General features: G+C 46.6%; 4 protein-coding genes across 8 annotated transcripts; 2 read left to right on the top strand and 2 right to left on the bottom strand.

Moving 5' to 3' along the window:
• Positions 1 to 1,002: 1,002 nt before the first annotated feature.
• On the bottom strand, positions 1,003 to 4,845 carry usp18 (ubiquitin specific peptidase 18). Of its 4 annotated transcripts, none has more exons than XM_040174308.2 (11): positions 4,634 to 4,845; positions 3,972 to 4,080; positions 3,801 to 3,827; positions 3,112 to 3,254; positions 2,955 to 3,034; positions 2,734 to 2,868; positions 2,561 to 2,656; positions 2,327 to 2,488; positions 2,113 to 2,244; positions 1,731 to 1,774; positions 1,003 to 1,481 (listed from the first exon to the last, which is right to left on the bottom strand). In XM_040174308.2, the coding sequence occupies exons 1-11, from the start codon at positions 4,686 to 4,688 to the stop codon at positions 1,409 to 1,411; spliced, it is 1,056 nt and encodes a 351-aa protein (XP_040030242.2). In that variant the 5' UTR covers positions 4,689 to 4,845; the 3' UTR covers positions 1,003 to 1,408. The 4 variants fall into 4 exon arrangements, with proteins under 4 accessions (XP_040030242.2, XP_040030243.2, XP_040030245.2 ...); XM_040174309.2 differs by having other exon boundaries at positions 3,972 to 4,068; positions 4,634 to 4,820; XM_040174311.2 differs by lacking the exon at positions 3,801 to 3,827 and having other exon boundaries at positions 3,972 to 4,068; positions 4,634 to 4,820.
• Positions 4,846 to 6,976: 2,131 nt separating this feature from the next.
• On the top strand, positions 6,977 to 10,937 carry LOC120817779 (cystine/glutamate transporter). Of its 2 annotated transcripts, none has more exons than XM_040174306.2 (12): positions 6,977 to 7,574; positions 8,084 to 8,210; positions 8,285 to 8,400; positions 8,484 to 8,609; positions 8,697 to 8,796; positions 8,881 to 8,925; positions 9,006 to 9,129; positions 9,236 to 9,339; positions 9,426 to 9,522; positions 10,114 to 10,263; positions 10,347 to 10,524; positions 10,594 to 10,937. In XM_040174306.2, the coding sequence occupies exons 1-12, from the start codon at positions 7,346 to 7,348 to the stop codon at positions 10,656 to 10,658; spliced, it is 1,461 nt and encodes a 486-aa protein (XP_040030240.2). In that variant the 5' UTR covers positions 6,977 to 7,345; the 3' UTR covers positions 10,659 to 10,937. The 2 variants fall into 2 exon arrangements, with proteins under 2 accessions (XP_040030240.2, XP_040030241.2); XM_040174307.2 differs by lacking the exon at positions 6,977 to 7,574 and adding an exon at positions 7,833 to 7,992.
• Positions 10,938 to 10,942: 5 nt separating this feature from the next.
• foxm1 (forkhead box M1) lies at positions 10,943 to 16,526 on the bottom strand. The gene is made up of 9 exons (XM_040174303.2): positions 16,311 to 16,526; positions 14,796 to 15,251; positions 14,543 to 14,676; positions 14,104 to 14,280; positions 13,873 to 14,001; positions 13,633 to 13,692; positions 13,166 to 13,214; positions 12,839 to 13,011; positions 10,943 to 12,711 (listed from the first exon to the last, which is right to left on the bottom strand). The coding sequence occupies exons 2-9, from the start codon at positions 15,211 to 15,213 to the stop codon at positions 11,899 to 11,901; spliced, it is 1,953 nt and encodes a 650-aa protein (XP_040030237.2). The 5' UTR covers positions 15,214 to 15,251; positions 16,311 to 16,526; the 3' UTR covers positions 10,943 to 11,898.
• A 45-nt stretch (positions 16,527 to 16,571) lies between these two features.
• Positions 16,572 to 18,580, top strand: rhno1 (RAD9-HUS1-RAD1 interacting nuclear orphan 1). Its single transcript, XM_040174312.2, has 3 exons — positions 16,572 to 16,728; positions 16,881 to 17,068; positions 17,175 to 18,580. The coding sequence occupies exons 2-3, from the start codon at positions 16,904 to 16,906 to the stop codon at positions 17,892 to 17,894; spliced, it is 885 nt and encodes a 294-aa protein (XP_040030246.2). The 5' UTR covers positions 16,572 to 16,728; positions 16,881 to 16,903; the 3' UTR covers positions 17,895 to 18,580.
• The last annotated feature ends 421 nt before the right edge of the window (positions 18,581 to 19,001 follow it).

A 19,001-nucleotide genomic window follows, 5' to 3' on the forward strand; every position in this document is an offset into this window, starting at 1 on the left:
ACAGGTGCTTCTCTAACGTCTACCCGGCACGCGGTAATAAAACATGAATCATTGATCGGAAGCCTTCAAAGAGAACAATCAGTTCTGTGTTGTTTGTCCTTTAGTTTCAGTTGACCTACTTGTTCACAACCAGTGTGGATAGTGGAGATGCACCACAACATTTATGACTCAATGAATAATGTGGCAGTAGATACATTAAACTACCCCACCGTATGTAAAGTTGGCTTGACTAGATTAAGGGTTAAACTGCTGCCTACAGAGTAATAATGCTAATGCGACAGTTGCGGAGGAAGCATTTACATAATTGACTTAATTTAAAGTGCAAATACCACAGTGTAAAGATACTGTTATGAGACAAAGTCCTGAGTTCCAAAATACACTCAAGCGAAAGCGCAGAAGACGTCATTCAAATGGACTTTACAAATCAAAAGTAAAAGTCGACATGCACAACGGCCCCTTTCTGAATGTACACGTCAAATTACTGTTAAAGTGCTTCTGCTTCAGTCCGTCGCCCTGCAGCATTACGAAGAGTTGGAAGTTTCCTCCGCACATGAGACGAGAGCTCAGCGGCATTCTGACTCAGATCTAGACCTTCGCCCGGACTTTGGTGCCAATGTGTCAGGCAGATACCCCCCATGCAGAAAGCTGCGCTCGTGCCTCTAAGGCAGCGAGATGACTAAGCGGCCCCCGTGCAGACATGTTCCATTCTGTCAGAGCCCCGCAGCACATAGGCACCGTTTCACACGGTCCCCCGACTCTTGGCGAAGCGAATGGGAACTTTAGAGGTTCTGCTGACGGCTTATTCCAAGCAGCGCTGTGGTTTTAACTGCGACATTTAACCTTTTTTTTTTTTTTTTTTGGTTATATACGAGACGGGGGACAGATTTTGAACACAGGGGGGGTTGGAGATGTACTGGTGTTTTCTGCGTTAATAAGAGTGATACAAACAAAGGGGCCTCATCCCAAATAATAATAGTGATAAAAAAATAAAGGGCCTGCAGGTTGTGAGAAAAAGCAACACATAAAATTAGGTTTTTATTTCTGGCAGCCCAAAATGACAACAAAAAAAAGAGTTCATTGCTCTTCGAGCATGACTCATATTTTACAGCAGTGTCAGGAAAATGAACACCGACGCCAATAGAAGGTATTTCCCCCAAAACACTGAATATCTAAGCTAAGCATTTTCTTTAGTGTGTTCAGTGTGTGTGGTCTGCGTGGAAAACAACTCCTGCGTGTCGAGTCTCTGTCGCCATCTGCTGCTGTTCGTCAGAAATAAATCTGCTGAAATACAATCTCAAAAACCACAACACAAAACAATTGATTATTTAAAGCCCATACATGGTTATACTCCTGTAACATTCTAATATTGCACCACAAACTCGGGTATGAATCATCTGCATTCATCCGCTCAGCCGGAAAGTTCCGGCTGTCCTCCATTGTCTTCCGGCCCTCTTCTGTACATTAACATGTATGCCGTGTGTCTGTAAGAATAACGGAAACGTGTGTTGAGTTGTACAAAAACTGTTACAAACACTTGCTGAGAAGCAAGACGACCTCCCAGACAAGACAAATGTCCTCTGCTCATCAGTGTAAAAGAGCAAAAACACAACAAGACCTTTAGTCTTTAATCTTCAAACCAGGGGGAATCATTAGAGAACCGTGAGGCGGTCCTGTTAAACCAGAACCACCCATCATAAATAATACAGCTAACACAGTTTAGCATGAATCACCTTCTTGGTCCTCCGTACGTGCTCTGCACGTCTTCCCAGGAGACCTATGTGTCGGAAACAAGAGGCCTAATCAATCATACGTTTGAATAAACCTGTATTACAGCTGTACAAAAAGTCTTCTGAAACAAGTAGAGTTCAAAAAATTAAACTAATAATTTTAGCAGCTCTTTGCACACAGGGTTCAAAGGTGCAACCTCCCCTCTAGAGGTCGCCGGATCCCACAAAATAGACTTTAAAATGTATTAAAATATGAACTGTATTGATGCCACATGGGAGCTTTTCATGTGCAACTATACATTGAAAAGATACGTTTCTGTAAATAATGTTTAACAAATACAAGGCAGAGATCGATTGCAGGCGGCTTTTGTCAGATCGGACGGACCTGCTGTACGTGGCTGTCGTCGGCGTAGTACCAGGGCCGGTCCGCCCCGTGGCGGACGTAGGCGGTGTAGTGACCGAACATTGCATATCCGGAGTGCACTACCACTGCGTGCAACGTGTACTTGCAGTCATCCTGGAAGAACAAATAAAGACGTGGACGAGAGAAGATACACCACGCAAAGATGTTTTTTTTTAGAATATTTCTTTCTACGTACCTGAGCAAAGTCTGAGGAGAACGCGTCTTTGACGGTCTCGGAGAAGTCAAAGCTTTCTGGAAAGGTCACCCGGCAGTCAAGTTTTCGGGTGTAACCGCCGTGATTCCGAAACCTTTTCAGGTGCACGCACAAGATACGAGGCAGGGAGAGCAGTTTAACAGCCTGAGAAGAAATAATAAGACGGTTCACTTTGGTGCTTCATGCTTTCTGTGAAGCATTTAAATCAGGGCTCACCTGTTTGGACGGAGTCTTTTTCCCACATATTCCACAAAAGCAGCAATTGGCGCCCCTGAGCTCCTGATGCTCAAAGAAGGAAGTCATGCAGCCTTCCTAAAAAGGTTCAGGTTAAGAATAATTTCAAGCGTGACTTTAGGAAACTTAACGTGAAAAGTCAAATCAAACCGCACCAGGGAGTCGTGATCTTCCTTCACGTGCAGAGGCAGGCCGAGCATGTAGGTGTTCAGAGTCTGGACGGAGCTACACTCCAAACACTCCAGGTTCGTCTTCACGGAAATCCTGTACAGGTTCTGGATTTCAAGAGCCTGGCAGAGGAAACACAAACGCCGGCACGTTGCGGTGAAGGTGCTCACGCAGGTGGAAGGATGACATCCAGGATTTAAAGACCAACCAGAGGTTTGTCGTCCATCTGCTGCTGCATGAAGTTCAAGATGGAGAGGAACACCTCGTCGGCATCGTGCTGCGTGTTGACTGTGAAACATCGTCAGAGGTTTTGCGAGGTAAGTCACATCGGTTTCAAACATTCTGCAGGGTTGGTCTCGTCTTACGTCGCACACAGTTCCTGTCCAGCGACAGGAGGAAGTCGCGATGAGGAGCAGGCCGAGGGCTGTCGCTCCTCATGGCGGCAAGAACCCTCTTCAGCTGGAGGGGGACGTTACGATCGTCCGCTCGCCCGCCAGCCGCTTCCCACCTTGTGCCGTTCAGAAACGCTTCATTTATTCATCATTTATTTTGAGCAGCCGAGGAAACGCAGCCTTGGATCCACTCGTTACTTCTGAAGGTAGCTTTTTATTCCATTATTATCTATTGTCTTTTTCACTGGTTCACCAAATTGTTGACATGTTAAGACTCTTATTCAATGGATTTTTTCTTTATATTATTTTTAAGTAATACAGCACATTTTTTGCTGGGTTTTTCAGTTACAATATTTGTTGTTGCACATAACATTACTTATTCTGGCATGCTATAGAGTTGAACAAGAGCACCCGACATGTTTTCATCAGCGTTATGAAAAGAAATATTGCCCTGTTAGTGATGTTCATAGTAATAATTTACAAGTTCACCCATAAGACAGCGTGATGTAAACAATAACCAGACTCAATACATTATCTATAAACCCTTCAGCTAAATAGAAAATGTATGTTTTTTTTTACATGCGTGGTTATTGGACTCATTTTAGTTTAATGAGTAGCACAGCTTGTCCCCTTAATGTCAGTGCAGTGAGTTCATTACTCACGTTTGTAGCCCAGGCTCAGCTGTGTACCTCAGTAATTAGAAGAATACAAAGATGTATTATTTAAGGCGATCCACTCAGGTCAAATAACACCCTTAAATCGTACAGTGTCCCTCCTGCTTTGTCGCTCAGTACTTAAGTGATCAATGTTAATAATAATATATATACTCTTACTTGTCCAGCAGGGCTCCGATTTCCCAGGTAGCAGAGAAAGTCTGGAGCAGGGTGTTCACACAGCAGGACAGATGGTGGTTGGGGAGGCCTCTCATTCCTGCGGCAGGACCTTCAGAAATGTTAGAAATGATCCTGTGTGTGACAACCTGAACCGATCCTGTTATCCACGGCCATCTCACATGACAAAACACGAATGTACAGCAAAGTCCTGATGCTGAAGTTGAAAAAGCGTCACATTTGGCATTCAAATAAAACAAACCGTTCCACAGACGGCAGAGTGAGAAAGACGCGTTTGGTCTGTTGGTTTGAGGCCAAATGTAGAGGAGATGTTTATTTTACACAGATCCAAGGTCAGAATTTAGTTATCTATGTCACTGTTGCGCACGTGAGGGATTTATTGATAGTGAAGAGAAAAACAGTTGTGTGACATGCGGTAATAGTAATACATTTACTGAGGAAACCACACAATGTGTGTCAGTAACTGCAGGTTGTAAACACCTGTATTTATATTGGACATGTGCATTTGATATAAATGAAACATTCTGTGCTTTTCTGCTTAATTAGTTGATCATTGTCCGCATTATTTCACGTATTGTACACCAGAAAATCTACTAAAGACAACAGGCTGTCGTCCGTTTTAAATGGTATTTATCAGCACTTACCAGAGGAGCGCTCCCTCATAAAGAATGAGTAAATCATCAGGTTCCTTCCAGACATCCGCGCGGTCAGTTGCGTTTACCCGAAGAGAAAAGGAGACAAACGCAAACACTTCTCCGGTCGCAGAGATGAAATGGTTTCACAGTCCAGTTTCTCATATCAGCTGCTTATTCGTCACTGTTTGAGATTCACTTTCGTTTTATCAGGTTTTGCGTCTAAATCGAAACCTAAAAGTGGGCATGCGCACATGCGCGCACTGCAGGGCGTCGACGTGATACCTGATGAAGGGTTTAACAATATAACAACACCAGGATTTTTCTATTTTCTGTTAACAAAAATCGTAAAAAAAAATAATAAAAACGAAGAAAACGAGGAAACTAAGTTCAAATAATTAATAGGATCAATTAGTTTTTGTCATGGTGGCGTGGTGGTTAGCACTGTTGCCTCACAGCAAGAAGGTCTTGGGTTCGATTCCGCCCAGTGGCCTTTCTGTGTGGAGTCTGCATGTTCTCCCTGTGTCTGCGTGGGTTCTCTCCGGGTTCTCCAGCTTCCTCCCACAGTCCAAAGACATGCTCTGGGGATCAGGTTGATTGGGGACTTTAAATTGCCCGTAGATGTGTGAATGGTTGTGTGTCTCTGTGTAGCCCTGCGATTGGCTGGCGACCAATCCAGGATGTACCCTGTCTATCGCCCGAAGTTGGCTGGGATGGACTCCAGCCCCCCGCGACCCTGTGTGCAGGATAAGCGGTTTGACGATGGATGGATGGAATTAGTTTTTGTTCATATATATTATTATTTTCCCCCTCGAACAGGTAAAACTCAGGTAACCCAGAAGTAAGAATATTTTAAAACGAAAGGTAACCGTGCCATGCTATAAATACAATAACCAGGTTTTTGATTAATCAATAATTTGGGTGAGTTTGATTCGGGTCACTCAGCGTGCAGATGGTAAATTTAATCCAAATCCAACGACTGATCATTTGGGGATTCAAGACTGGGTCAATGCCTTCAAATACCTCAGCTGGTTGCCATTGGTAGTATAGAGCCTGACTTCCTCCTTGACATGGATAATATATAAGGAGATAAAAAAAGAATAAATAAAGAAGTTTTATTTTATTTTTTCGCAAACACACCAAATGTAATCATAAATGTCAGTTTAGATTTCACCCAATGTTTGTATTTAATAGGAATTACTTAAAAGAAAAACATGATTATTTATATACATTTTTCCCTTTGAGATATTGACTGAGAGTAAGAACGTTAAAAGTCGGAGCATTTTTTCCCCCCTATTTCCCGTGAGCGGTTGAGGCTGGTTGGAAAACAGCCGGGTGGTCGCGCTGGCATCTCCTGGGGCCGCTGTGTGAGCTTGTGGCAAGGTCACCCGCGGAGGTCAGACCTTCTGTAAGATTTCAGGAGGAATCAGGAAACATTTATTACCATAATATGTCAGACATATAAGGAATTGGAATTGGCGGTTGGTGCATGACAGCAGATGATGCCCATGACAGCAGATGATGAGAGACACAACTAAAATTGAGACAGATAATTGACATCTAGTGTGAGACGAGGTCGCCATCTTCTGGAGGGAAAACGAAGCTCACCCAGCTTGACCTGAATTCAATCCTTTGCCCATAAGTGGTTATGTTCTCTCAGCTGGTCAAAAGGAGAGAACCATCAAAGTAGTCAACATCTACGCACAGCCACGTGGTCTGTGCACACAGTAGGCCTTTAAAAGATCCGCATCATGATGTACAAGTTGTATTGACTTTGTGACTTGTTGTAAAGGCCAGAGAAACAAATGCTTCTTAACATCTAAAAATAAACTAAGCCTTGAGATCCGTCACATGGTCCTGTAATGCCATAAAGTCTCACAGACTGTCTTATCTTCTCTAACTGCCTTTGGCTAGGAATGCATCAATGTGAACGCAGATGGAATTGGTCACACTTCTTACATCACCGATGAGTCCGGTCGGCAGTGGGTGTGGAGGAATTTTAACAAGCAGAGCTGTAGCGGCTGATGAAGTGAAACTGACATCCGTACAGCGGGCAGTCAACTTGAAAAATAAGGGAGAGAAAAAGCCCGCGTGGCTCTCTCTTATGAGCTGAAATATTGTGTCTGTGCACGTCAGAAAGCATTTCTTAAACGACGGAAATTCAAACCTCTTATTGTGAAGCAGCCTGCGGATTGGACGAGGTGAAAATGTGTGCTGTTATTGAAAGTGGCCCCCCTGCGGCCCGCGCAGCTGCCCCTACATCACACTGTCCCCTTCCCTCCCCCTGAAGGCCTCTGTCAAGCTCTACACAAGCTGTACACACACACACACATACACACACACACACACACACACACACACACACACACACACACACACACAGTGTGCAACGCCGGAACGTGTCGAGTTTTCAAACTGCAGTAATTACTTGAAGTTTGAAAGAGAGCAGCCTTTGTTCTCTGGCTCCGACGGGGTGATGGCGTGAGAGGCGTGAGAGGGGAGGAGAAAAACACCCAGGACAAGTTGGGGGGAGAGAGGGGGCCATGTTGTTGAGGCCGGTTTTGTCTCCTCCCGCCCGTGGACTCTTGGGCATTCTTTAACCGCCTCTGGTCCAGAAGGGTTAACGGGAGGCACACAGACGACTCGCTGGTTGGAGGGGGAAGGCGTCAATGGGAGAAGTGGAAAAGGATTAAGACGAAAGAGTGTTTTTAGTTTCAAAGTTGGATGATGGACGGGACACGAAGGAGGACAGAGGACGGCGAGGAGGAGAAGACGGAGGACGAGGTGGTGCAGCTGCGGCGGGAGATCGGCCTGCTGCCCGCCGCCTGCTTCATCGTCGGCACGGTGGTGGGCAGCGGCATCTTCATCGCGCCCAAGGGGGTCCTGGTGAACAGCGGCAGCGTGGGGCTCTCCCTGCTGGTGTGGCTGCTGTGCGGGGTGCTCTCGCTCTGCGGTACGACGGAGGCGAAAGACGAAACCTCCCCGGGTGTTCGTTCCCATGACGAGCTTTACTTTCGTTGACTTAGTGTGTGTTTTGGTGCAGACAACACCAAATAATAATACTCTTTTTTTATAATCACTGATTTGATGGGATTTTTGGTTGGTCTAACTTTTTATTTGAGTAGCGTCATGTCAATTTATATTTGCTTCCCACTTGTTGGTGCATTTTCAAATGACTAAATGAATAATGTCGCAATTAACGCGGAGGGAAATGTCAGTAGTTTTGCAGGCATACTGTTTGAGTTATTGGAGCTATGGGTGGTGCTAGAGGAAAAGCCTGAGGGTCATCCTGTGGGGGACATGAATGTGTTTGCTAATCGCCACGACAACCCATGTTCTCACCAGATTTTGTGGCAGCGAGCAATTAGCTGGTACGACCAACACATAATCAACCCAAACTGCACTATAGTACAGTTCAAATTCCGACATGCAAACAGATATTGTCTCCCTGTGCTCCATCAGGGGCCCTGTGCTACGCTGAACTGGGCACCACCTTCACAAAATCCGGGGGCCACTACACTTACCTACTGGAGACGCTGGGCCCACTGCCCGCCTTCTTACGCCTCTGGAGCGAGTGCTTATTCATCAGGTGGGTTTTGGATTAGTTTAGCCCCGTTTGTCTTGAACCGAGGGTTCAAACGCCGCGTGTCTTCCCCCGTCCAGGCCAGCGGTGACGTCCTACGTGTCCCTGGCCTTCGCCCGCTACGTGGTGGAGCCGTTCTACGCGCCCTGCGTGGCTCCGATGGTGCTCATCAAGCTGGTCAGCATCCTGGGATTGAGTGAGTGTTCACAGGACCCTGCGTGCCGGATGTAGATTCAGGAAACCCTCCCTCCCTTCACCTGTTGTTTGCTGCCTCTGCAGCATTTGTGGTGGCAATCAACTGCTGGAGCGTGACCATGGCCTCCCGCACTCAGATCACCTTGACCTTTGTGAAGATGTTTGCTCTGGTCCTCATCATCGTCCCTGGAGTCGTCGCGCTGGCCAAAGGTGGGCGGGCCGCCATTGTTTTATCGTGAGTGAGTGATGCAGGTGTTTTTTCCAGCTGTTAGGTCAGTTGATGATGTTTCTCTCCAGGAAAAACGGAGAGTTTCCAGAACGGCTTTGAGGTTGACGCGTTAACTTTGCACAGGCTTCCGCTGGCCTTCTACAATGGTCTGTATGCCTACGGCGGATGGTAAGCGGCCATTGGCAACATGTCTCCATGACAGTTGTATTTAAAAACGCCTGCGTGAACCGGCGTCTTCTCCCCCCCCTTTAGGTTCTATCTGAACTACATCACAGAAGAGGTCATAAACCCAAATAGGTATTTCACATCGACCCTCCGCTCAAATCCATCCCCTAAGAGCCTTCCTGCTTTGAAAAACACCCGTCACGTCCCGGCAGGAACATCCCGCTGGCGATAATCTTCTCCATGGTGACGGTGACAGTGTGCTACGTGCTGGTTAACGTGGCCTACTTCACCGCGATGACCCCCGCTGAGCTGCTGCTGTCTGACGCCGTGGCCGTGGTCAGTGCTGTGATGGGGAGCATTTAGAGAGGAACCCCCCCCCCCCGCCGCCGTGAGTCTGAACGCCGTTCTCTCTCTCTCTCTCCACCTCCCTCCGTCTCTGCAGACCTTCGCCAACCGCGCTCTGCAGGGAATGGCCTCCGTGATCCCCTTTCTGGTGGCCGTGTCCTGCCTCGGAGCGCTCAACGGCGGCATCTTCAGTTCCCCCAGGTGAGCGGCGCACACGCGCGTCGAGGTTGTTGCCCCCCGCGCGCCTAAGCGTTCGCTCACGCTCCGTCTTACTGTTCGCGTTGCAGGATGCTGTTCGTGGGAGCCAGGGAGGGCCACTGGCCCCCGATCTTTTCCATGATTCACATCCGCAGACGCACACCTCTGCCGGCTGTGCTATTCCTGGTAAAAAAAAAAAAAAAACTTTGGCGCATTAACCACGTTAAAACCGACTTGTTCAGTCTTTGGTGTGTAGAAAAACAACTGAGTAGTCAGACAGACGTTTGGAGCATTTTTTTTATTCACTTTTCATTTTTGCAACTAGAGGATTTGAACCCTCGTGGTCTTTAGGGGGAATTAGACATTTTTATTTTGCATTTTCAACACAACAGACCTTGACATTTAAATAAAGATAATACAATTAAAACAGTAAATCATCTAAACGCTGATATTAGTGTCAATAGCCAATCAGAGCAGCGTGAACGAGAAAGAATGATCCGTTTTTGAACGCTAAAGCATGTAAAAAAAGTTGGAAAAAAAGACCACGAAAAAAAGTAAAATAAACATCTGAATCTGAAGCATGTCCCCTCAAAGATGAAAAGTGAGTTTTTTAATCAAAAGCATTTAATTATGAAATTGAAGTAGCCTTCAGTCTAAACTGTAATACAATATTTGTGCGCATGTCTTATCTTGACCTTGAGAAAATGGTCAAAAAGTGTCCAATTTAGACCACAGGGAGCGTGGATATGTGCTTACGGCTGCGTTTTCTGTCTCCAGTACCCCCTGATGGTGCTGATGTCGACCACCGGAGAGATCTACGAGCTCATCAACTTCGTCTCCTTCTCCCGCTGGTTGTTCATCGCCATGGCGACCCTGGGACTGATCATCCATCGACGTCGCTTCCCCGACCACCTGCGACCTTTCCAGGTCAGTGTGTCAAACTGCATCGCCTCCTCTGTCCCCTCCGTCGTCTCCTCCTTCATTTGCCCTTCCTGACGACTCAAAAAAAGGTGCCGCTGGCCGTCGTGGGCACCTTCACCGCGGTCTGCTTCTTCATCGTGGGTCTGTCTCTGTACTCGGACCCCTGGAACACGGGGATCAGCTGTGCCCTCACGCTGACCGGCATCCCGGTCTACTACGTGACCGTGTACCGCTACTGCTTACCGCGTTGGTTGAGACGCATCTTTGGTAAGTCGCACCTCCCGCCATTTCATCCTAAAGGACGCGAAGATATGAAAATCTCTGTGATGTTCCCAGACTATTTCAGCAAGCAGCTGCAGATCCTTCTGGAAGTGAGTCAACAGGAAGTCAAGACGTTCTGAACATCTCGCTCTGCTGGATTCAACCTAACAAGTGCTAATTGGTTTTGTGGGTTTTAAATGTGTGATTAAAGCATCTGTTGTAGTGATTCAATAGATGTTCTTAAAACTAAAACAAAGCCTTTTTATACGCCTTAATACTTGATATTTGTGCATTGGACTCTAAGTCTAAGCTTACTTTAAATACTTTGGTAGTATTGCTCTTGAACTTCAAAATCACTGCTAAAGTCTTATTTGTACAGTTTTCTAAGACCAATAAACTCTTAAATCAAAAAGACAATCTAGAATTGTTTTCCAGCTTTATTTAATTTTAAATAAAATTAGACACCCTTCACAAACACAGTTTATTAGAATGTCTGATTCTCAGAAAGCACTTCACGAGGAGGAAGAACGGACCGGCTTTGCTTGAAAGCCAGTCAGCGCCGCTGGTGAACAGATCAACACGATGCTTAAAGCTGTACATTATTTTGTGGCATTTAAAAAACGGGAACACCTCCAATTCCGCCCGCCAAAGACGCTGCAGCCCCCTAATTCCTATTTGTGCTTACAGAGAAACATACTTGGAGCTTTACTGAAAACCCATCAAATCTGCTGGATACATTCTCAGTTTTTGCCACCAAAGTTACCTTCTATGATGGTGCTGCCATGAGGAGCACCTGCACGCCAAACGTCCTCTTCAACGCGGCGGAAGCAGTTCTACGAGTGACGCACAGACAACCCCGTTGCGGTTAGTGCTATTTGTACTTTGCCATTGTTTATTGCCAACAATCTCACACGCTGAATCCCAAGACGCCGCCTGAACCAAAAAGGCACGGAAGCACATCGATGGCAATATATTGTCTTTTCACCCACAAATGCAAAAGCTAAATTATATATTAAAATGTGCAAATCGACATAGACAGACACACACACACACACACACAGAGACACAAATACATTTCTCCTTCAAGAGCGTACAGATATGACAGGTAGGATAAAGGATCAAAGGAAACAGAACAGTGAGTAGCCTTACGAATAGAAATAAGAGAAAAATACAAAAGAAGCAGTTGTGACAGCACAGGTGAAAGAGCCAGAGGTGAAGAACATCTGGCCCGAGGGACGGCGAGTAAGCAGCTTGCTAACATGACCCGAAAAAGGAAAGAACCACGTGTGTCCCCCGTCACAAATTCCCTCCTGTAGTGTTTCAGAAAACAGACGACGCGTTGATGATATTCAAGTCGGAATCGCGTTTTGTCCCCCGCGGCTACTTGAACTGAGGGATGAACTCGGACCAGCTGATGTTGGCCATGCCCAGGTCCTCGTCGTCCAGACCGGTGAAGCTGATGTCCACCAGTATCTTGCTCAGGCTGTCGTTCATCGTGTCCAGGATGAGGCCCTCTGTGATCGAGCGGTTAGCCGGCGTCGCGGCCGCCTGCAGCAGCTCTCGGGAGCAGCCGCCTCGCGGGCCTCCGACCGGCGAGTCCGGCGGTCCCGTCGCTCTGGCGGGGGCGGACGTGAGCAGCTCTCGGGGGGAGCTGAACAGCTGCCAGTCCTTAAAGGGGGTGCTGTTGAAGCTGAAGGTGGTGTAGTCGTGCAGCGGGGTGATCGCGGGGCCTCCGGGGGTGCGGATGGGGCTGAAGTCCAGGACGCTCTGGCTCCCTTTGCCCACGGGGGTCACTTTCCAGGGCTCGGGCAGCGCTTGAGAGGGGGGCTTGCTGGGCGTGGAGGAGGTCAGGTGGCTGCTGTTTTTTATGGGCGTCTTGAAGGAGAAGTCCCGATCGGGGCTGTGCTGCTTCTGCTGGGCCTCGTCGGGCTCCGCCTCGCGCACCTCCTGGAAGGTCGACGCGTCGGAGACGACGCCGGAGTCGAAGAAAGTGTTGTCGGGGCAGAGGAGGACGGGCTCCTCGTGGAGCGAGTGAACCAGGCGCTGCTTGCGTCGCGAGCTGCCGCCTTGTCTCTTCAGAGGGGCCGTGGGAGTCTTGCGATGGATCGGGACGCATTCCGGCTCCTCCTTCACCGGCAGGTCTTTGTCCTTCTGGGGACGCACCGCCGCGGCCGGGACATCGCTTTGCGCCAGCTGTCGGCCGCACAACAAAAGCACTTCACAGTTCTACCAGTGTACAACGCAAACACACATTTCCCAACGGCAAATGTAGAGTCAGCTGGTTTTCAAACATCTGCAACGCGCGGCAAAAAGCCTTTACCTTAGGAGCTATGCGCACTCTCTTGACTCCCCGGGACGCGTTCTGCTTCTGCTGCCAGGAAGAGGGGGGAACCTGGGCCAACGGGGTCGGCAGGAAGACCGGGGAGGTGAGGGGGAGCTGGATGGGAACCAAGTAGGAGTCGGTTCGAGGGAGAAGAGGTTTCATCTTTCTCTCTGCGAAGGACAAAGGAACAACTTATTCACCCTTTGCATTTTAAAATAAAAGAATATTCCAAAGTTAGTTCTAAAACGACTGCCTTTCGGGGAAATCTGGACAGTTTCAAGCTGATTTAAGTCAATAAATATCCTCCCGTCTTTGTTAACTCACCAGAGCTGGCCGGCATCTTTCTTGCGTCGGAAAGCATCCGCTTCTGTCGCTGCGAAAAAACAAACAACATCAAATCAGATTGTACTGTAGATGCGTTCCGCCTCAGTGGCCACAAGCGACAACCTGGGTTTGCGGCGTTTTAGGATTTTCCGAGACCGAACAGACAACAGTCAAAGTTAGACCTCTTACAACTGTCCCTGCACTATATGGAGGAAGCGTGGATACATTTCAGAGTGTAAGCATTTCCTGGCTGGACAGGCGCTTAAGGTCTTAAAGCGATTGGAGCCTCCCTGCTGCTCACATCATCTCCTCCTGCAATAAAAAGAAGTCCCTAGATCTTCGACCTCCAGCTAAGCTGCACTCATTGGTTCAGAGGAAAGGCGTCGGATTGCATGTCTCTCCCTGCTTTCTTCAGTCGGAGTGATGAAGACTGTTCCTAGGGGACTGAGAGAGGAAAGCCGTCTTACTTGGTAGGGAAATAAAAGTTGTGGCACCGGAACAGGAGCGGTCATCGGGTCACAGCCGGGCTGCAGAGGGAGATGTGCAATGAGAGGGAAGAAAACCCCAAAAATGATCTGAGACGCAATCCAATATTCAAAATGAGGAACAATAAAACAGGAACTTAAATTCAAATTCAGGGCTTGTTCCCCTGTTTTTGATGTGGATGAACGTTGAAGGGGCTCGGCGATGAAGTCAGTTTGGCTCACCTTGTACACCTGATCAAGAGTGAGGCATCGGTTGGCCTCGGGTCGGATAGTCCAGTAAGAAACTTTACCATCTGGTGACGTCTCACGAATGAACATGTCGTGTAGAGAGAGATTATGGCGGATAGAATTCTGCAATCACAAAAGAAAGAAAAGAATTCAGAGCATCAATAAAACAGCAATTTACTAGATAACCTTTGTTGCTTGTTTCAGCAAGTGTCAGTTGCAAAGCACCTTCCATCCTGGTTTGGCCCCCTCTCTGAAGTAAGGAAAGTGTTCCTCGATCCACATGTAAATCTCCTTCAGTGTCATCCTCCTGCTCTTCTGACTGTTGATGGCGAACTGGATCATGGCCATGTAGGAGTACGGGGGCCGCTGAACAGCCTCTGCGTCGATTTGTGCGCTTTCTGCCTGTAAAACAAAGGAGGGATAATACATTATGTGTCTACGCTTCTTTTTTGAAATTGTAGCCGGGTAATCAAGAATTTTTCAAATGAGTTGTGACAAAATTATGAAACCATCACTCAACTAACAACCGCATTTACACTGACCTCATTACTCGTGCCAACGACAATGTGGCACAGCTGTCTAGTGAGAGGAGATCAGTGTCTCCTGTGTGTTTTTTACATCAACAGTAAAAGTCACACTAAGGTGACAAAGAGGAGCAGCCGACCTGAGCGTTTGCGCTTTGGTTCTCCTTGTAGGCCATCTGCTTCACGGCGTCGTGTTCGAAGGTGTTCATTTTGCCCAGCCACTGAATGTTGGTGAGGCTGTCATTTAACGGGCCACAGTCCAGCTCCTTATTCACTGATAGAGAAAAGTGCCATTATTGTTTCAACAAAAGAACTAAAGAAAACTCTTCGAGTCAGAGCTATAAAAAAACAGCAAATAAAAACACTTGAAATATCAACATATCAACTCCATACATGCTCTAATTCCAGTGAGAGACAGGGAGCTGGGCAAGGATTCTTCTTTCACCCGTTCGCCAACGGCAGAGTCATCGTGGCCTCCAGCAGCCGGCTGACGCGCGGATCCGTTGTCACTCCCGCCCAAGAGGATGAACTTGTATGGTCCCTCGACACCGCACTCTTTGCCGTTGGCAGTGAGGGCCCCGATGATACTTTGAAGGTCAGCCGTTTTGGGGATGACCACCACCTGCGTATCCGACATGGAGGGGTGATCCATAATGCGGATGCCTTCGGGGAAGCCCTGAGCGGCAGTCGATTTCGAAGGTTCGGAGGCTTTGCTCTGCGGCTGAGCCGCCGGCGGCGGATCATGTTGCTGAAAGGGCAACTTTCTTCTTCTGAGGATCAGGGGTCTCCTCGGGCTCTGTCTCATGGTCATCAATTAATTGAAAACGCTCCTTGGTGTTCACTGGTATTCTGCACACACACACACAAAAAGACAAATGCAAACATTTAAATACATACAGAATGCATCATAGCGCCACACGGATCCGACTATTCCTACCAGTGATCAACGTCTCAGAAGGTATGAACACAAAGTCAAGCTACCAGCTAGCAGAATAAACCGTTAACGTCAAGAGAAACCAGCCTGGATTCTAACCGTTTTCTCCTTGCGTTGGTGGGTCGTGATTAACACGATGAAATCCAATCAGCCAATGTGACAGAACTCTACCAGCCCGCGCGGTACGTCAACAATGGACCTCGCAAATGAAAGAACCACGTCGCCCCCCGCGGACCTGAGTTAATTGAGCCGAGCGATCGTTAAAAGTTTGGTTGTTTTTCCGTAGGATCAGTTGGTTTGTCTCCTGGCAACTCGTGCCTTCTAGAACCGCAGTCGTTGGATGTCCGCAGGTGACGACGCGTTTCAACGTTCACCGCTTCGTAGGGATCCAAGCAAACGATAAATACTCACACACAAAGTGTTTAATCTAAAAACATGTTACAAGTTATCACCGCTTTCTTTCATCAGCTAGTGTTAGATAGCTAACGTTATATCGGGCAACAACAATGGAGTCATATTTCATGTAAATTAATGCTGCATTGTTACGGTATGCGGAGGCAAATACATCATTATACTTATATCAATCAATATTTCCAGTGATTTAAATACAGGTGTACATTCGGATAAAATGTCTTTAATACAATGCGTTACATAACTAATTGTTCAAACAGAGTTCAATGTGACGTGCCATTTGAATGTGCCATTTGACTGACATGAACGTCATACCCAAGGGGCCTAAATGAGGATTAAGGATGAAAAATCTGGTTTGCATTAAGACCTGAAGAACATGGTGATCGGCTATCGCACACGCCGATCTCGGCTAAGACACAACTTTCCCCCGGATAAGGTTGGCATCAGCCATGTTTGGAAAGCTAAGCTAAGTTAGCTATGTGGCTAAACATCCCGCAGGTCAACAGCTAAATGCTAGCTTGCTACGCCATTGTAACACATAGCAAAGCTAGACAAAGCCATACCTTCATGTTATTGTGATGTTTCGGGCAATTCCACTCGGCTGGACTCCTGCTAGTAGTTTAAACACTCGCTTCATTGTGTATATTAAATCATAAGACCCAAGATATCTATTATATTCTTTCATTTCCTATTATTTACATGCCGTCTGTTCGCCTCAGCGATGTTTTTGAATTTTGGCGCTGTGGGTGCTGCCCCCGTCACCTTGATCACGTGGTATAAAATTGCACCAATAGTACCGAGACAAGACTTCGCTGGGACCAATCAGAGACGTCGATGGTGGAAACCGGGAAATGATAAGTAACAAGAAGACGGAAAACAAAAGAAGTTCATATTAAACAACTATAGTGTAATAACCAACGTTGTATACACGTATCTTTCGTTGCAGTACTGGTTATGTCTCGCTTGAAGAATCGCATTTGGGTGAGTACAATGGCGGCTTAGCAGTTTTACGAGTGAAAACGTTTAGATTTAACTTTAACGTCAAAGTGGCTGTTAACAATTGACCCCGTTTACAGTACTCTTGATCTGGCGGCAGCGAAACGTCTATAAAGTGGTGTTTTTATTCACCCCAGGTTCTCCGGGATGATCTATATTAATGCCCCGTAAAGCCTTAAAGAAAGACAAGCCTCCCCTGCTGTTCGTGGAGCAGCCTGTGCGTGGAGCCAGACTCCAAAATGTGCCTGAAGTCCGAGCAGCACTCAACCCCAAAGAGTTTTTCTCAGAGACACAGGCCGAGAACAGCTCAACTCTAACTTCTTGGGTGAGTTGTTTATTCTTTTTTTTATCCTTTTGCATTCATTTGAGCAATAATTATTTCACGTCACACGTTTTTTTTATTCAGATGTTCCATTACTGTACTCTTTCAGGTAAGACCGCAATTTGACAGCTCCATTGCAGCTGCACTGCCAGCGAGGCGAGGGAGGAGAAAATGCCTCTCTGCCACAAGCGTCCTTGACGCTTGCAGCTCGCTGTCCTCGAAGAAGAGCGTGTGCAAATTCCCCTCGTTGTCGTTTCACACCAGGTCAAGAGACCAATCTCATCAACCAAAGAGCGCACGCACAAAGAAACCTACAGAGTCCACCGTTGTGTCTGATCAACCGCGGGGATCGCGCCAAACCAAGAGGACGGTTTCTGGTGCGCAACACTCTGACACGCCGAAGAAACCGCCCTCCTCAATCAAAATAAGCAATGGAGACTGTGCTGCATCCTGTAGCAGACGTGTGGACCGGCCTGAAACTCCATCTATTCAAGTGACGGAGAAATGCGGAGCATCGGCAGACGGTGTGTCAACGCCTGCCTCAAATGAGTCCAGAGACACGGAGGTCAGCGGTGTCAGTCCACCGCCTGATGTGGACACTCCAAAAGTAATCAAAGGAGGGAGTAGCTGTGACCCTTTGCCCTCTCTACGATTGCTAGAAGCTCAAACATCTACGCCACCATGTAACCTGCAGCCTGACATTTTAGTGGCGGACACACCAGAGCGGGATTATGGGGTGAAGGTGACATGGAGGAGGAGGAGGGGTTTGATGATGTTGTTAAGAGAGAGGGGCTATCTCTCTGATTCAGATGCCTTAATTAAAAGGTGATGAGATTGTGTAAGACGATTACGGGGGAGTCAACTGAGAAAGTGACATATTATTCAACAAACTACTTCAATGACAAGAATCCTTTCTATGAACAATTTTTTTTATTGCACTGAATGAAACTGCTCTATTTTAAAGTCATGATTACATTTCAGTTCATTGACTATTTACTTTAAATGCCATTATAATAAGGACATTATGAACTTACCCATCCATACTTCACAATCCTTGTTTTCATCATTGTAATAATCAAATCACATAATGGACTAATTAAAATGGCATTAATTACAATATTATTAAAATATTAGATATTTCCATGAGTGGGAAATAATAAATAATTTTCAATTGTATTGTATTTTTGGAAATAGGAGGCAATCCACTTTGTTTATATCCTGTATAATAGTGACTTAGCAAACAGCCTTTTGTTTGTTATTCTCACGTTCTTCGATTTTTAATGGTAGAAATGTGGGGAAAAGGTCATCTTTCTGTGGATATATCGAGCAGACACTATTATTTTGGGAAATCTTCAGTAAGTGGAGTAATAAAATAACAGATGAGGCTGCTAAATGAACGTCCGATCACTGCTTTTGGTGATTTTGAGAAATACTGTGTAACTTAAAACCCATTTTTTCTCTTTGGAATGTTTCTTGTAAAGTGCATGCAATAAATCTATGTGTTCAAAGGGCAAACTAAATATTTGGTTTATTGAGACTACAATGAGTAATAGGATGATTGGAAAACTAGGAAGAACACATTTCTGACAAATCTGACTTCAAGCTGCCAAAGGCAATGATAGTGCACTTCTGCACGGCCATCACTGAGTCTATCCTCTGCTCCTCCATCATCATCTCGTATGCTGCAGACAAGGGCAGGCTGCAGCGTTTCATTTGCTCTGCTGACAGGGTAATTGGCAGCAATCTGCCATCACTAGAAGACTTGTTTGCTTCAAAGATCCTGAAGCTAGCAAGGAGGATTGTCCCCTCTCGTCCTGGACATAAACTGTTTTAGCCCTTTCCCTCTGGCAGGAGGCTCTGGAAGCAGTTTTGCAAATCCTATTCATTTAATATCTGGTCCCGTTATTTGATATTTTTGTCTTCTGCACTTGTATGT

Source organism: Gasterosteus aculeatus, chromosome 4 (genome assembly GCF_964276395.1).
Source record: "Gasterosteus aculeatus chromosome 4, fGasAcu3.hap1.1, whole genome shotgun sequence".
NCBI classification, from domain to species: Eukaryota; Metazoa; Chordata; class Actinopteri; order Perciformes; family Gasterosteidae; genus Gasterosteus; species Gasterosteus aculeatus.

Coding starts and splice junctions, on each gene's coding strand:
- foxm1 (XM_040174303.2), bottom strand. CDS start 15,213: ATGACCATGAGACAGAGCCCGAGGAGACCCCTGATCCTCAGAAGAAGA. Junction 13,215..13,632: donor AACTTTTATTTCCCTACCAA/GTAAGACGGCTT, acceptor GTTTTTTCGCAG/CGACAGAAGCGGATGCTTTC. Junction 13,012..13,165: donor AAAGATGCCGGCCAGCTCTG/GTGAGTTAACAA, acceptor TGTCCTTCGCAG/AGAGAAAGATGAAACCTCTT.
- usp18 (XM_040174308.2), bottom strand. CDS start 4,688: ATGTCTGGAAGGAACCTGATGATTTACTCATTCTTTATGAGGGAGCGC. Junction 3,828..3,971: donor ATCGGAGCCCTGCTGGACAA/GTAAGAGTATAT, acceptor CTAATTACTGAG/GTACACAGCTGAGCCTGGGC. Junction 2,657..2,733: donor AGGAAGATCACGACTCCCTG/GTGCGGTTTGAT, acceptor GAACCTTTTTAG/GAAGGCTGCATGACTTCCTT.
- LOC120817779 (XM_040174306.2), top strand. CDS start 7,346: ATGATGGACGGGACACGAAGGAGGACAGAGGACGGCGAGGAGGAGAAG. Junction 8,926..9,005: donor GAGGTCATAAACCCAAATAG/GTATTTCACATC, acceptor ACGTCCCGGCAG/GAACATCCCGCTGGCGATAA. Junction 10,525..10,593: donor TTGGTTGAGACGCATCTTTG/GTAAGTCGCACC, acceptor TGATGTTCCCAG/ACTATTTCAGCAAGCAGCTG.
- rhno1 (XM_040174312.2), top strand. CDS start 16,904: ATGCCCCGTAAAGCCTTAAAGAAAGACAAGCCTCCCCTGCTGTTCGTG. Junction 17,069..17,174: donor GCTCAACTCTAACTTCTTGG/GTGAGTTGTTTA, acceptor GTACTCTTTCAG/GTAAGACCGCAATTTGACAG.